The sequence below is a fragment of the Labrus mixtus genome, chromosome 5, assembly GCF_963584025.1.
Source record: "Labrus mixtus chromosome 5, fLabMix1.1, whole genome shotgun sequence".
NCBI lineage: Eukaryota > Metazoa > Chordata > Actinopteri > Labriformes > Labridae > Labrus > Labrus mixtus.
Genome location: NC_083616.1, coordinates 27,853,170 through 27,869,735, shown reverse-complemented (window position 1 = coordinate 27,869,735; position 16,566 = coordinate 27,853,170). Strand labels below are relative to the sequence as shown.

Here is a 16,566-nt window from a genome sequence, read left to right as displayed (position 1 = left end):
GGGCGGGCACGGTCGTTTGGCAATGCTCTGTCGTTGGAATGCGATAAACCCCGCCCTCGTGAAATTACGTTGACTTAAAAACGAACGCGTTTTCTACAGCGCGCGGTGCCTCCTCCAACGTGTGTCACCGTGGAACGTTGGCTGCTCCCAGATCAGCTCTTATACAGGTTCGATTCTCCGTTATATAAGTGAAGGCTGACAAATCTGACTCCAGATCTGCTCACACTTTATCGGTTAACTGGCGTTAAAGAGAGCGCGCCACCTGCTGTGCCGCCGCTCACACTACAATGCAGAGGGTCTTTTTATTAGCATGATAAATGTACGCTGTCGTCAAGTTTAAAATGGCAAAATACGGCTAATGACAAATATTGCTCGCGCTTAAATGATTCCGCTGTTACAACTCCGTTTTAAAGAGAAGCAGGTCAACATCACACAGTGTGTCACTATTTAGCAGGAAGAAGTAGCAGCTAAAGCGCGCTGCCGACATCCGCTTGGATCACTATTTAGCAAGACGGAGAAAGGCGGGACTCGGCGGTGCAAGAATTTTTGGCTTCAACGCAAACTATTGTCAAGAAAACCAACATAATGAATGACATGTCCGGTTAGAAACTTTTCAAACAAAAGCCCAGTGATTCAGGGATAAATCTGAGTTAAGTTAAAACAAAATAACAGGCAGACTTTAATAGTACATGTGAAACATTTTACAGAAGAATATGTAAGTTGTCTTAAAGCATTTTTTGTTCTAAATATTGCTAAATTGTGAAATCCATTTTATGTTGTCAACATTTTTGGTGCCACATTACAATCTTCGTTATTTAAATGATTGATATTATCAAAGTATTGATATGTAACATGTTGAAAAAGAGCTGCGGTGGTCTTTTGAAATTCACTGGTCTGCAAATATTGACCCTTTCCAAGTCTTTGTGGCACCTTTGCAAAAGTAACATTAATTTATCTCACAAGCAAACAGAGCAGAGCAGGTGACAATGTCTAAATTGCACAAATTAACCAGTGACAGTGTTAATTGGTTTGACTGCAATATTTCTCGGTTTAACAAAAAAAATTACCCACTTTTAGGTGTCTGTGACTTTTTGTTGCCTTGGTATCAAAACATGTATTAATATTATTTGAATCATATTAAAGTTTAACATTGTGGTACCTTTTAAAAAAAAAATTGAATATCAAACAGTTAAAACAGTCCATTAAACCTCAGAAGGTAAGTGATGAATTTAACTTTATAGGTTTCTAAGCAGCAGTCCAACTAGTGATACAATACTCTAAATAAGGAATTAACATCAGACAGAATAGCTGGTTTCACTGCAAACCTGCCAATATTCAGCAATTAGATAATTCACCGCCCTGGTGAAACAGATATCGATAAAGTTTGGTTTTTAGTAGTAGTTTAAAATCTGGTATGGTTAAAAACCTAATATCCATACAGTTATAAAGGTAAGTTCTCCTTACAAATGTTTTTATTTATTTGTATCTTAATGATAAACACGTTTAGTTTTCCTTAATTGTTTTCAAGTAAATAAGATATAGATATATTTGAATAACATTGCATCAAAAATCAGTTATTTTATTTTGAAAACTGCACCGCCTAACTTCCGGTCGCCCTCCATCTTAGCGCAGCTAGCTTGACGCAGCGGAGAACCAAACGGAGGCAGAGCGGATCAATTTGGAGCTACGACGGCTGATCGGGATTATGCGGCGACACTGATTGCTGCATCGGTAAGAATCTGCGGCCCCTGGCACCTCCGAGCGAGCCGTTAACCGGCCCGTTTGTCCGCTTTCACGTTTTACCGCAAACCAGCTAGCATAGCGCCAGTGTTTTTCCCTCACAGACCTCCCCTCTCCCTTTGTTCGCTTGCGCCTTTTTTTTTTTTTTTTTTTTTTTTGCACCGATGCGGGTTTTGTAAATACTGGCGCAATATGGCTGCCGTCTGTAGGGGGGTTTGACCAATTATCACTGCACATTTTAAAAATATTCTCGGCTCCTTTCAGGTGTGGTGGCAGTGTGTTCGTCAGGTATTTAAGGAGGGTAAAGTGTGACCTCTGGCTGGTCATCTTCATCCTCATCATGAGCCAAAACAAGCAGCAACTCCTCCTCACTCATTCACTCACTCACAGCAGACATACTAACAGACTGCCTGCTGCTATGTTAATGTGAGCTGATTGTTTTCAAAGTGTTAAATCACGCTGTGTGTGTGTGTGTGTGTGTGTGTGTGTGTGTGTGTGTGTGTGTGGAGAAAATGTTAACACCAAACAATGAAATGCAGATGAAGCTGAGGACAGTGAGCTGACAGGTAAACCCAGGTGAGGTCATCCTGAAGCTCCCTCACATCTGGACTGTGTTGACAGTTCTGAATGAATGACTTGTTGTTGTTGACATTGAATGTTGACAGTTTGTCCACCTGAGCACTGATTTCTGAAGTCACTGTGTTGAGGCATGTTGTCGTTCCCTTCAGACCTCGATACGGCCGGGCGATGTATCGTTATCGATACAAATGCATCGTAAAAGTCTGAATTAATCGCAGTAAATAGGAAGAGTTTTTCATACAAGCGAACGGTGCTTCTTTTGATTGAGGCGTGTTGTCACATATGTTCATGTGGTCATACATTCTGTACGTATTCATAACTGAAGACAAAGAACGAGGCTGTCATGTGTTTCACGTCATGTTTCCGTTACAATTCACAGGTTTGTCTCTGAAAAGTTGCCGTATTCAGTAAAAGCAGTTTTAACATCTGCACTCCTGAAAATATCTAGATCATGCACCTCACAGCTGGAGACTTATCACTGTCGGAGGGGAGGGGAGGGGAGGGGGAGGGGCCGGGGCCGAAGAAACAGAGTCCTCTATATGACACTATAATGAGAATATTTGCCTTTAAATCAAAGCTATGTGTAGTTCAACTGAATGACAACATCCACAAAAGAGCAGAGAACGACAAACTGACGAACAGAAAACGTAATGCAGTCGTTTATTTACGGGTCGGGGGTCGTAGCGGTCTCCCTCTTCTATTGGCTCGAGGTGAATTCTCCGGAGAATATCCTGCTGCGTTCTCACATCAGCTCAGTCGGACTTGCTGCGGGAAAAAAATACTAAGGGTCTGTCAGGAGAAACTCCGGGTGAAGTCAGAGTGAAAACACACATACAGCTCCTCTGGGAAATTTAGATTCTGGTCCTGAATGGTCTGGATTTGTTTGGACGAGAGAAGGTAGACTGTTTTAAGGCGCCCCCACACGGCCGTTTTGGACGGTTTGCCAGACAAACGGCAGAGCGACTATTCATCATCAGCTAAAGATAAAGAGTCCATCATCTACCCGAGGCTGATGAGCGGCGTGATGAAACTCTCACACACCCTTTTTATAGGTCACTCACATCCTGATAGTGATAAATGTCACATTCAAGGACTTTTGGGTAAATTAAAAACACGAGTAGCTTCTATAAAATGGCATTTTTGTTCTTCTACTCTGAATTATTTAACCAACAAATTCTTGACAAAGCGCCTCTTGAGGCTTCCAGCTCCATGTGTTTGTTTTGTTTGTTTGTGTTTTCTTCCAGCGGATGTTCTGCCTCTGTCAGAGATTTCTAAAGGAGAGCTGTTTGCAGCGTCAGATTAGGGCTTCTTGTTCAGGTTCCACTAAATTACTCTGCTCTTCCTCGCAGTGTCTTGTTGTGCCAGCGTGTGTCCTCGTGTGATGGCCCTGTAGTGGTGATGACACGGCTCGGCTTTCGATGTAAACCGGCTTCAAAGACTAACCGCACACTGACGCTCGATTATGTCAAAAGAGAAATCCTTTGAGGGATTTGTGACTGAAAGAAATGACTGACAGAGAAGATCAACTTCTCCTCTCTCTAATCTCACCTGGAGACCCTCCAGCGTGGGAACAATCACAGTTTACTGACAGATCTGCAGATATGAGGAAGAAAGAAGGAGATTTTACACCAATATGAGTCTGCTCAGGTTTCTCAAAAGGCTCAACTCTAGATATATTTTGCATCGTCATACGAGGCGGACCGGCGTCTGCACAGCTGTTAGCTCTGTTTACAGATTCTGCAGAAAGATGCAGAATCTAGATTTAGTTTTTCTAAGTGTTCTTTTTTCTGTAAGTAGTCGGAGTAGTCATCGTCCACGAGCTGTTGGCTGTTTTCAGAAAACATTATGTGTGTAGAGCAAGACAGGCGGGACACAATCCGCCATCGTGCACTTCCACCAGCAGTCCTCTAACAACGCTAAGCTTTACAAATGTATTTGAACACACATCTGCATGCAGCTGCAGCTCTTCATTGTCGTCTCTTAACACCACCTCCACCATCGCTCCTCAAGTTGCCCGTCGTACAGAAAAGGTCACCGCTGACCGCTGGCTACACCAGAAGACTCTGAAGAGTTGGCCGTAGCGCCCAGAGGATCGTAGAGCTGGTCGATATATAAGTTAAGATAATCCTTTATTTATCCCACAATGGGGAAATGTACAGTGTTACAGCAGCAAAGAGCAAAGATTGCAGACAAAAAGTGAACACAGTATCGAGTTCTTGCGATGTATCGAGATGGGATGAGAAAATATATTTAATATTTATATCTTTAAAGTTGATGATGCGTTGAGATAATGCGTTAGGGTAGCCCTGTTCAGACGCAATATTGACGCCCCTGTGACGTTTCACCTTCAGCGTGGATCAGTGGGTAGAGTCGGTCGTCTCTCAACCGGAAGGTCGGGGGTTTGATTCCCAGCTCTTGCAGCAACATGTCCGATGTGTCCTTGGGGAAGACGCTTAACCCCAAGTGGCTCTCGCTGCTTCGTCGACCGTGCATGTCTCTTTACTCAGCAGCCTCTACCATCAGTGTGTGAACGTGTCGGTGTGACCTGCGGTGTGAAAAGCACTTTGAGTAGTCAGAAGAAAAGAACGATACGAGCTCAAGTCCATTTACCATTTCACAGCCTTACTTTGAGCTCTCTGACGTCTCATGCTGACGTCTGACGTGCTCCTTCTGATGAGGAGTCTCTTTTTGATTCATCAGGTTTTCTACGAGCACGACGCCCTGTTCTCCGTGGGGGAGCTCCTGCTGACATATCAGCGTTACCTGGATGGAGGGAGTCTTATCTGAAGTCGCTCGGCTCAGTCGCGATTTTTAATAACGGGACATGATGATGCATCTGACGACATCAAGCTGACATCTAAAACATCTCCTGTTAGTGTCTGGTTTGGTTTCATCGCCCAGATAGATTCTTCACTCATACGATCTGCACACACGAGGAGCTGGAACCAGAAACTTAAAACTAACGAGTTTGAATTACAACCTGATGTGTGCAGGTTGTCTCTGGATCGCCTCATGAAAACTGTTGATTATTAGCTGCGGTGATAAATTTAGAATTCACTGCTTTTCCTCATCTTCAGTGATTTCACTCCGAGGATGTTTGTCAGACAAAACGAGGCGTGTGAAGGTTGCTCGGCCTGAGCTCTGCTGTCTGCTGTTTTATTGATACGGCGAGGAGAGATTAAAAGGGATTCCGGGCTGAACTAAACCCCGTGTTCCTGACACACACTGTCCTTGTAGCTGTGTGTTGATGCTGGAAGCAGTCACATCTCTAAATCTCGGGTCCTTTAACGATCACTTTTTCATCCTCAGTCCCGAGCTTTAATCCCCCCCCCCCCACGTCAGATCTGTACCTCCTGCTGCCTCTCTGGCTTTAATCTTCCCCCCCTCGGCCCCCCCTGGGTCTGCTCGATCCCGGGTCTGATCCTGCTCTGATCACAGCCTGCGCTGCTGCTGCTGCTGCTGTCGGGTAGAGTTACTGCAACGCTGCATGTGTGTCAGGGGTCGGTGGTTCGGTGGTTTCTGTTGCAGTTTGTGCTTGTTGTAGTGCATCGTGCAGCGCTCAGAAGCCCCCCCCCCCCGTGTTTATCACAGATTTGATCACCGTGAAGCCGTTATCTGCAGAACAACAGGAGTGTGCTTCTGTGTTTCAGAGCGAAATCATCATATCACTTCTGTACTTTTCCCAGCAGTGCTGCTCTGTGTGTGTGTGTGTGTGTGTGTGTGTGTGTGTGTGTGTGTGTGTGTGTGTGTGTGTGTGTGTGTGTGTGTGTGTGTGTGTGTGTGTGTGTGTGTGTGTGTGTGTGTGTGTGTGTGTGTGTGTGTGTGTGTGTGTGTGTGTGTGTGACCTTGTAAGACAGAACATTTCTCTGGTTATCTGTTGTTTTAGCCTCCACTGCTGCCTCTGGATTTGACTTCATTCAGATTTTTATTTTTGGATTTGTTAAGCACTTAAATACTTTTACGTATCAAGTGTTTTAAAGCGGTGTAAGCTGTTATTTTTGTGATCTATAGTTTTGAAAAGTACCAACGCTTTACTAATCATTTAACCAAAAGCTGCCGCCTGCAAACGAAGGAGAGCAGCGGGCGACCGTTCAAATTCATAGGTTGGCACATTCTGACATTTCTCCTTTTTGGCGTCACATGAAGATTCAAAAGTTACATTTGTGTCTCTTACAAACAGACAGAGAGCAGACGAGGTGACGCACAAACTGCTCATGAGGTTGTGCCATTCACACAGTGTGCAGGAGTTAACCTGTGAGTTTTGATGTGTGAAAACGGCATGTGGATGTTAACCTGCGGGGACGAGCAGGTAGTGTTAGCACTGCTAAGATCTGCACACGCTGAAAACCGAAGTACATCGTTTAACTGCAGACCTTTTGAAATAACGGGCTTTCACATTTGCAGAAAACTCCCAGGAGGAGCTGCATGTGTGAACGCAAACAGCCACATTTTTCACCCAGAGTTTCCCCCACTAGACCCCCACTAGCAAGTCCGAGTGAGCTGATGTGAGAACGCAGCAGGATATTAATCAGGAGAATTCAGCTCGAGCCAGTGAGAGGGGGGAGTGACGTTTGTTGATGTTGTCATCCTTTTGGACTACACATAGCATTGATAAAAAGGCAAATATTCTCATTATAGCGTCGTATAGCGGACTCTGTCAGGAGAATCTCCTGAACAGTCCTCCTGAAATGATCTTTTCAGGAGTGTAGATGTGATAACGACTTAACTGTGCTGGATTTGGACTGTTGGAGTGTTTTTTATACACTAGACGATGTTTAGTCTGAGTTTCAGTTTCTGTTCATCGGAATAGGGAATAAGTCACTGAGGAACATTACTTACTTTATCCAAAAGTGTGGTTTTGTAACGACCCTATTTGACACCTTAAATGAAGGTTTATATATCAGTCATTGAGCTTCACAGACAGAAAGTGAACAAGTTAAAAGTTGTGTTTTTGTGCAGCAGTCCTGTTAGTAATAAAAAAACTTTAAATGAGGAATTGACAAGTTAGAGACACAACCTTATTCCTCTGATGTTTCAGACACCAGAACAGATGTTTTCACTGAACCACAGCTGCAGATATTCAACCAGTTCATCCATTTGTAGGAAACTAGTTCATTCTTTTGCAATTATTTTTTTTTTTTTTGCAAAGGCTGAGAAAAATCTCCGTTTTCAGCTGGTTTTTTGTCCTTTGACCTTTGACCCAGTGACCTGTGCTTGTGATCGGGAGGTCGAACGTCTTTGTTCAACAGTAATCTGGTTAGTCACAGAGCTCAAACTAGGTGAAGATTTTAATTTGTCCTGATGTCGCCTTTGTTTTGTTAAACATGCGTTCCTTTGTCAAAGTAAAAACAAGCGACCCGGGGGAGGAGTTTGTGTCTTTGACTGTTTGCTCAGGAACTTTTAGGATCATGTCTCGTTTATTTAACTTTGAACAGACCGCGCCAACAAAGTGACATATGACATCCACAATCCATCATTTCACGAGTAATAAAACAGGCAAGCATTTTCATTTTGTCATTTCAAAATAAGCAGGTTTTTCGTGCTGAGCTGCATGTGTGAACGCAAACAGCAGAATTTTTCACTCTGACTTCAGATCAGGAGGATTTCAGAAGCAGTCCTCCTGAAATTCTCTAGATATTTTCACGAGTGCAGATGTGAAAGCGGCTGCATAGTAATCTCTCTTTCTGTATCTCTATTTGTTGCACTGACTCCGTCCATCTGACGGGCAGACAGGTTTCTATTCTACCTGTGAAAGAAAACATCGGTTTCAACAATCGACTGAATTTTTGCCAATTTAATGGTAAAAAATAAAGTTCTGATTTATTTTGGATTCAGGAGAAACACGTAGCAAACAGATTTTGTGTCAAACAGGAACATCAGAAAGTGAAACTGTGAGTCCGAGCTGATGGACTCTCTTTAATATTTAGTGACTTCTGTCCCTTCACGTCGTTATCACCGTACTGAGTGATGTAATCCACGTCTCATCATCATTCCTGTTCTCATGCCCGTCCCTCTTGTCCCCTCCAGGCTGAACATACTGTGTCCTCATCGAGTCTATCAGCTGTGACCTCGCCTCAGTCTCCAGGTTTTAGTCTGTCCCCAGCCTGTATGCAGCCTGCCAAGGGCCCGGCCTAACTCCTGGTGCTCCTTCTCTCCCACCTCCTCCTCCCTCCTTTCCCTACCCTCCTCCCCCCTGCCCCCCTCCCTCCATCCTCACCCCCCCCTGCCTGGTGTCATACACAGACTCCCAGCATTTAGCCCCGACCGGCGGCCTGGCTGGCTGCCCCCATACAGGTGGATGAATGAAGACCCCATTCAAGAGCCCAGCGGCCCCGCGGCCCCGAGCAGACGGGGGTGAGTCCCTGAATACATCAAACACTGAAAATGAAAACCAGATATCACACAATCAAACAACGATTTCCTGTTTGCATCCTGACTCTCAGAGCTTTGATGTCAGATGGTCCATGAACGCACCACCCTCCTGATTAATGAACGCTGAATGTTTGTGTTTCAGGACATTCTGGAGTTTCTGCAAATATGATGAAGAAAAAGAACACACACAAGTAAGTCTGATGAACGTGTGCGGCCAAGAGGAGAGAGCTCTCTACAATGTTTTAAATTTAGTCTGCAGTACCCATTTTCAACACTAGGGGTCAGAGTTACATTCTGCTCCTTCATATAAGTGTAACACAAAAACAAAGGAGGCAGCGATGGACCAGCAACCATCTGAAATGTCAAATTACATTTATGTATCATTGGGTCTGGTGTCTTTGAAGAAAGCAATGTAGCAGCTGTTTCTTTTCATCTTATTTAATTATTAATAATGTAAAGAAGCCTGAAGTGACTTTTAACTGAAAGCAGGAGTCAGAACTGAAGCTCATCATCTGTTTGAATCTCCCTCTTCTTCCTTTTTAATCTGCATCTCTCGTACATTTACTCCTCTTTCTTCAATGCTCGTCTTCTCCTCTTGTCCACCTCTATCCACATCATCACTGTCATCTTATCTTTGTTGTTCTTCCTGCAGGAAACAGAAAACCAGTGTTGGTCCCAGTAAGGCTCTGGCTCAGCCCAGGAGAAACATAGTGGGCTGCAGGATCCAGCACATTTGGAAGGAGGGCAGTAAGTCAGATTTAAACAGATTTACTGTGACCATTATGACAGTGAGGGAACGTTTTGTTCAAACTACGGGCCGTGTGTTTCTGATCAGCTGATGAATCTTTGTGTCCGCTTCCTCTCAGGTAAGTCGTCTCAGTGGAAGGGGACGGTCCTGGATCAGGTTCCTGTCAACCCCTCGCTATACCTGATCAAATACGACGGCTTCGACTGCATCTACGGCCTGGAGCTGTACAGCGATGAGCGGGTGGTGGGGCTGGAGGTCCTCCCTGACAGAGTGGGTGAGTACTAATCAAGCTGTGTTAATAATGTAGTGAGGCTGGGGGCTTCACCGGTCACCCACATTTAATCTCTGATGACCGCTGAGTGTCACATTGACTCCGTCTGTGATTGGTCCAGCTCCGGCCCGCGTGAGCGACTCCATGCTGGCGGAGACGATGATCGGGAAAGCGGTGGAGCACATGTTTGAGACGGAGGACGGGCCGAAGGAGGAGTGGAGGGGGATGGTGCTGGCTCGCGCTCCCATCATGACCGCCTGGTTCTACATCACCTACGAGAAGGACCCGGTGCTCTACATGTACCAGCTGCTGGACGACTACAAGGAGGGAGACCTGCGCATCATGCCCGACTCCAGTGAGTTAAAAAAAGATCATGAAACCGGTTCTGATGGACCAGAGAGACCAGGGTTTACTTTGGCACCGGGTTCAGGCTCAAATTTAGTCTTTAAACAGAAGTTTAAAGCCTGCATGTAACTTATAACTTACACCTCTCTCTCTCTCTCTCTCTCTGAAGACGACAGTGTGACGACGGAGCGGGAGCCCGGCGAGGTGGTGGACAGTCTGGTGGGTAAGCAGGTGGAGTACGCCAAAGAGGACGGCGGGAAGCGGTCGGGGATGGTCATCCACCAGGTGGAGGCCAAGCCGTCCGTCTACTTCATCAAGTTCGACGACGACTTCCACATCTACGTCTACGACCTGGTCAAGACCTCTTAAGACCTGAAAACGTGGTCAGATAAAGACTTACTGAGACCTGCCTAGACCCACTGAACCCCCCCTGCTCCCCCCCTCCCCCCTCTCGACGCCCAGTGAAGAAAAGTACAGCTTAAACGTCCTGACACTCCCTACGATCTACAGAGACTCCTGAGACAGACGATAACATCCCTCGACTCTTTTTTTCATGATACGCCTTAAAAAGAAAAATCCTGATAAATAAAAACGTTGAGACCAGCTACAGGTCTACAGAAGACCCCCCCCCTGAGGTGTGTTGACTCATCATCCATCATTCATCAGTCATGTCCGGACATCTTCACCTGACACCTTTACCCTGAGAACGACCCTGAAGAAGACAAGCGAGCGATTCAGGGTCATTTGGAATAAAAACTTAAACATGTCCCCGATGTAAACAAAAACTCTCCAATAAAATCTGGTTCAGTCTGAAAACTTGAGTCCTGCAACTTGAGACGTCCAGAGAGCTACGAGGTCACGATCCTGACACCCCTCCGGACCAAACTTGACAGGTCTGATACGATTCTCTTCAGGGTCTAAGCTGCTCTGAAACCACCTGAGGAAACGCACAGACCTCCTCCCCCCTTTCCTGAGACCCTGTCAGACTGTCTGAGACCATTACGTTTCCAGAGGAGGGGGGGCTGAACGGGTCTGCCACGTCTGCCGGGTTAATGAAGGGATGGGACTTCGGGACTACAGGGCCCCTTTAAGGCGTTCACAGAGGCTGTAAATGGACACACGGGAGAAACTCTTGTCCAATCAGAGAGCATCTTCTTGACCCCGCCTTCTTAAAGTGGAAAAACCAGAGGACACAGACTCGTTTCTTTTTCCATTCTTTAATCATTTGTCTTTTTTTTTTATTTCGCTGTTGATTCCTACATTACCCAGAAGGACTTGGCGATGAGCTGCTCGGCTGCATCAGTTGTTCTGACGGGCGCCGTAGCGTCGTTAGCCGTCTCCATGAAACCAGTCGGCTGCTCGCCGCACGTAGCGCTCATGGTCGACTCCCAGGTTCAGTTTGAGCAGCGAAAGATAAAAATTACTGAGACAGGATTTAAATTCTTCTTTTCTGGTGACGGTTGAACATGAAGGTTCGACTGATGTGGGCGGATTTATTTTATATTTGTGCCAAAAGACGTTTGTTAAAAAAGTGTTTCAGATCGTTGAGAACGAGGATGAAAATGCTTCGGATGAGAATGAGCTGCGGTCAAAGAAACGTCCATATTTAGTCAAATCTTCTTCTTTGTGAGATGATTTGATCGCTCTTCTTTAACCCTCTTATTAAACTTTTATAACCAGTGAGACTTTAATTCAGAACATTTCTTCCATCATTTCAACTACGGAAACATCTTTGTTTTTTTTTATTACAGCTCGTTTATTCTCATTTCATAGTCTCCAAATATGGTTACTAACATGTCCAATAATAAACAATCACATCTACAGAAGCCACATTTTTTATTGTTCCTCGTTTTCCCCGTGATAACGAGTCGTTTCTTGACTTATTTATATTATTATTATAACAACAATGGTTTTCCTGTGATGAGTTAATTTCTGGAGATTTCTAGAAAAGATTTAAATGTACTCATTATCACAGCAAACATAATGAGTTATGAAATGTCCTTTTAGGGCTCCCATACATTTCTGAATAGCACTTCATTAAAGAGACCTTTAAATCGTTTCAGACGCTAATAGATGTTTAAGAAGGGGGTTAAAAAAACGTACCTTACAGTGTGTCCTTACAGTGTGTCCTAACAGTGCGCGATGTTAGCATCAGCTTGATTCTGCAAATGACGCAGCGCGAAGCAGCATCATGTGGTGTGCCGTTTTAACCCCCGCGCCATCAGTGTGTCCACCTTCAAAATAAAAGCACCACATGTGAAACTGTTTGCAAGGAGAAACTGGATGGAAATATTTAACGGGTGCAGTGTGTGCAGCGCTCGCGTTCTGTTAGGACCCGTTGTGTTAAAGCAGAGACTGGATCTCCATTCTCATCTGACCATGTGAACATTTCCTTGAGTATCTGAATTTTACTTCATTGGCTTCTCTCAGACGGCTGCTGCAGTATTAATCCCTCAAAAACAATCAGCTCAAAAGTTTAACAAATCAGCAAACCGTCACGCCAGTAAACCTGAGTGAAAGTGAAACTGTAAACCTGCTCCTGAACGAGGCGACCTTGAGCTCTGTTCTCTGATTGGTTAGACATCTGTTGGGAGTTGATACAAAGTTTTTTTTAATATATTTTTTTAATCTTTGCCCACTGCTGCTGTTCACTTCTGTTTTGATATCAAAGTTCTGCATTGTTTCCTCTTTGTCTATATGTTTATACCAGCTGGCACACAGATCGCCTTGTTTTCCTTTTGTACGTTTTCTTTGGTTTCGTTCACCTCATGTTGTTCTGTGGATACTGTACATAACCCAGGTAGCGTTCAGAAACGGTTTGTCGGTTTAAAAGTTCAAATTTCATCCAAATTTCTTGAAGATTGAAGTTCAACTCAATTTGGTTTGTGAGTAGGATGATTCTTATTCCCAAGCTGTTTGCCTGATAACAAATCTCTCCTTTCTTATATGGAAATATACGTTTTCACAGAGGATTGGGGATGCCTCCCTCTCCCTCTTTTTTTTGTTTACAGGGGAGGCTGGCACATCCTCCCTCATGCATTTCCCCTCCAACACTCCTGTCCTCTTAGCAAATGTAGCTGCAGCCACCACAGTAGGCGTAGGCATCACTACCAGTGATACATTTGCATACACAGCCATGTTGCCTGACCCACATCTCATGTGCCTGAATGGACTCAGAGACCTTTTACAAAAAGTGTGTGAAGAAGGTAAAAGTTTCCAAAAACAGAGGGTTCTCTTTTCTGGATCCAGACTTTCTCAAATCTAGAAAATTCCTGGTGTTAGTTCTGTTGCATTGGCTCCCTGGTGTTTGCTCCATAACATGTTGATGTATTGCAAATCTGTTGTTTGATATTGTGAAACATCCTCTCAAGTTTTTAATCCAGAACATAAAGAGGCTGGAATGTGAACGTTTGTTTTGTGGAAATGGTACAACATGATCGGAGCCTTCCCAGTTCTTACCAAAAGAAATCATCTTAAAGGATGCACCACTCTAGAAGATAGAATCAGGGTCTAGAGACTTGATTCACAGAGCTTTGCATCCTCATTTTGGATCCCAGACAATCTGATACTACCTTAGAGGAAGAACATTTGGTTGAAGAACATCTTGTAGGGATTGGTTATTCTAGAGTTTGAGAATCTAGCGTCAAATCAGCTTGATGACTGCTCTAGAATCACTCTGATTTCTGGGTTGAGTTCCCTTTTTAAACAGAAACATCTTGCTGAAGGAGCAACTCGACAGCTGCACTAATAAGACACTGCTTCGGGTTATTCAGCACGATTCTAGAGCACACACTATCTGCTTTATTTTGCTTTTCTAGAGTCTGGTTTGTTTACCTCATTTGTCATGGTCCATGATAATAATCACAGACTGGAACATTTTAAAACAGACATTTTAACTCTGAGTCCACACGTCCAGTTGAAAGGAACTCCCCTTTATTGCACTGTTCAAGAACATTTTACTCATATTTAAATAACTTATAATGCTTCTAGACTCATCAGACTTATATCGCACTCATCACTGCTCTGGAATCAGTTTCTGGAGTGGATCCAATCAAAATTATACGCTTAGTATATTTGCTGAAGAACAAAAACATTTCCTTTCCTTGTAACACACAGCTTCAGATTCTAGATTCTAGAGGTTTCTATATATTTTCAAACTAAGTCGGAGAGTTTTGATCCAAGAATTTTACCACATTTCTGATGGTCCTGTATAAGATTTTCTTAGGCCCCGTGTCCACCTAGCATTTTTCTCTCAGAGCCAGCGTCTTTTTTCAGATGTTTTAAATGGGTAGAGAACGTTGGCAGCAGAAAGCGGCCGCCTGGATGAAAAGCGCAGCGCCCAGCGTCTTTTTTCGTGCGGCCGCTCTGAGCGCTCTAGTTGAAAATCTTTCAACTTTCAACTTTTCAGAAAGGCGTTGTTGACGTAACCAGCGCTTTTTTTGTCAGAGCACAAACACTCCCGAGCGCACAGCCAACGCTTTTCTGCCCGGAAAAAAAAACGCTAGGTGGACGCGGGGCCTATAGACATACTCATCAAATTTAAGAACTACAACATTCTAGAAGACATTCTATAATCTGAACCCCGCACCGGGCTGGGAACAGTACGCCTTCATTGTAGAGTCAGTTCCAGAAAAGAACTCAAATTCAAAGTAATCGCCTTAATTCTAGAATCTAGCATTCACACATCTATTTCAACTCTAGAATCAAATCAGTCAAAGATGTGTGTGAGCTCTGAGTTCTGATTCTAGAATGTGGTTCTGGAGCAATCCAACATTCTAGAACACTCGCATGGTCCCACCAGTTCTGATTCTAGAATCTGTCTGGTGGGGAAACAGTGTGCCAGAATTGTCGAGTCAGTACTCTTATTTATATCTGGCATTAAAGTGCATCCGGATCAGCTCTAGAATCAGGGTGATTTTTCTGAAATGTATCCAATACAAATGCGTACGAGTCATGAGCCGTCTGAAGAAACTTCTGATTGTATTCTGTGCGAGGGTTGGATTGGATCTGTTCGTTCTGAGTCTTGGTTGAACCACGTTCCTCTGTGCTTGATAAGACGACAAATAAAATTCATAAATAATATAGAATTCTAGAACTTGCATCATAAAAATGTTCTAGATTTTAAAAAATACACAAGGAGAGCAGAACTGAGTCTAGAACACCTGTTTTCATATTGAAACCCAGATTCGGATTCTAAACGTATCCAGAGCACCCTCATTGACGAGTCAGTTCCAGAGAAATACTCATATTTCAACGAATTGTTCAGGTATAAGAATCTAGAATCGTTTACAGATTTAGAATTTTCTGGAGCATACTGAGTGTGAGCCAGAACATGCATCTTGCTTTATTAAGAATACACCGGTGTAAATCTGAGGCGAGTAGATCTTTCTAGAAGGAACATTTTCATCTCCAGGTCTCTGCGCCCTGATTCTGGAATTCATTTTATTTGGATAAACACTTTAGAAATCTTTACCACGACATCTTTACCACGACATCTCGACAGAACAAACACATTTGCTGTTTAGTGGAGCTCGGTGTGACAAGCTGTTAAAATCATTGTGGTCACAGGATAACAACACACATTTCCAGACCTCTATAGTTTCAGATTAAATCGTCCACAGGGAACAATCTGGAGAGCAGATTTTCATGTTTCAGGATCTAGAAGACTTTGTTCGCCCTCTTCCTCCGACCCTGGTTTCTTTTTGTTGTTTCTTTTACCTGTTGTTACTCCGGTCACCAAGGCAACTTGTTTAAAAATCAGCTGGTGGCCATCGAAAAACGTCACAATTACAGGAGACCTGGTAGTCATGGGAGCTTTACCCACAATGCACCTGGCTCCAGGCTGATTCATGCTCGACTCCTGGGTGGTTATTTGGGGGGGGGGGATAAAAACCTGTGTCTGGGTGGATCCTCAGCCTCCGTGATGTGGACATGAGTAGTCGTCTGTTCAGGAGCCGACACGCTGTTGGTATTTTACAGAAAAACATCGATGTGTGTGTGTGTGTGAGAGAGAGAGAGAGAGAGTGTGTGTGTGTGTGTGCTGTCGATCAGCCCCTGTTCAGAGCAGTGTTGTTTTTGCATGCCTATATTCTAGCTCGGTGTAAATCGATGTGAGTTGCATGTCTGTGTAGTTTTCAGTTGTTCGGCTGACTTCTGTCTGTTGTGGCTTCGGGTGCCTTTTGTTTTTTATTTTCTGTTTTATTTTTAATTTTTCTTTCCCTGTTTTTTTTTGTACCGTGTGTCCCAGAGGCTGATGTGTGTTTTTGGGGTTCTTGAGCAAAAAAAAATATAGAAAAAGAAAACAAAGAAAATCTTCCTACCAACAGATATGCCAGCAGTTATCGTGATGACGGCTGTGTAACGTCTGTTTTTGGGCGGATTGTCCCTTTAAAGAGTGCCAACTACAGATGCCAGTGTTGTACAGCAGTGAAGATCTCACACTATTTACTAAAATAAACCATTTCTCTGTTTTTTCACTCGGGAGTCTGTCCGTTCTTTATGGATTTCACTG

At 43.9% G+C, this 16,566-nt stretch overlaps 1 protein-coding gene across 1 annotated transcript; it reads left to right on the top strand.

Annotated features, from left to right (window-relative positions):
• The first annotated feature begins 1,622 nt into the window (after positions 1 to 1,622).
• Positions 1,623 to 16,531, top strand: spinb (spindlin b). The gene is made up of 7 exons (XM_061039172.1): positions 1,623 to 1,731; positions 8,347 to 8,673; positions 8,834 to 8,882; positions 9,344 to 9,438; positions 9,558 to 9,713; positions 9,832 to 10,065; positions 10,225 to 16,531. The coding sequence occupies exons 2-7, from the start codon at positions 8,622 to 8,624 to the stop codon at positions 10,422 to 10,424; spliced, it is 786 nt and encodes a 261-aa protein (XP_060895155.1). The 5' UTR covers positions 1,623 to 1,731; positions 8,347 to 8,621; the 3' UTR covers positions 10,425 to 16,531.
• Positions 16,532 to 16,566: the final 35 nt, after the last annotated feature.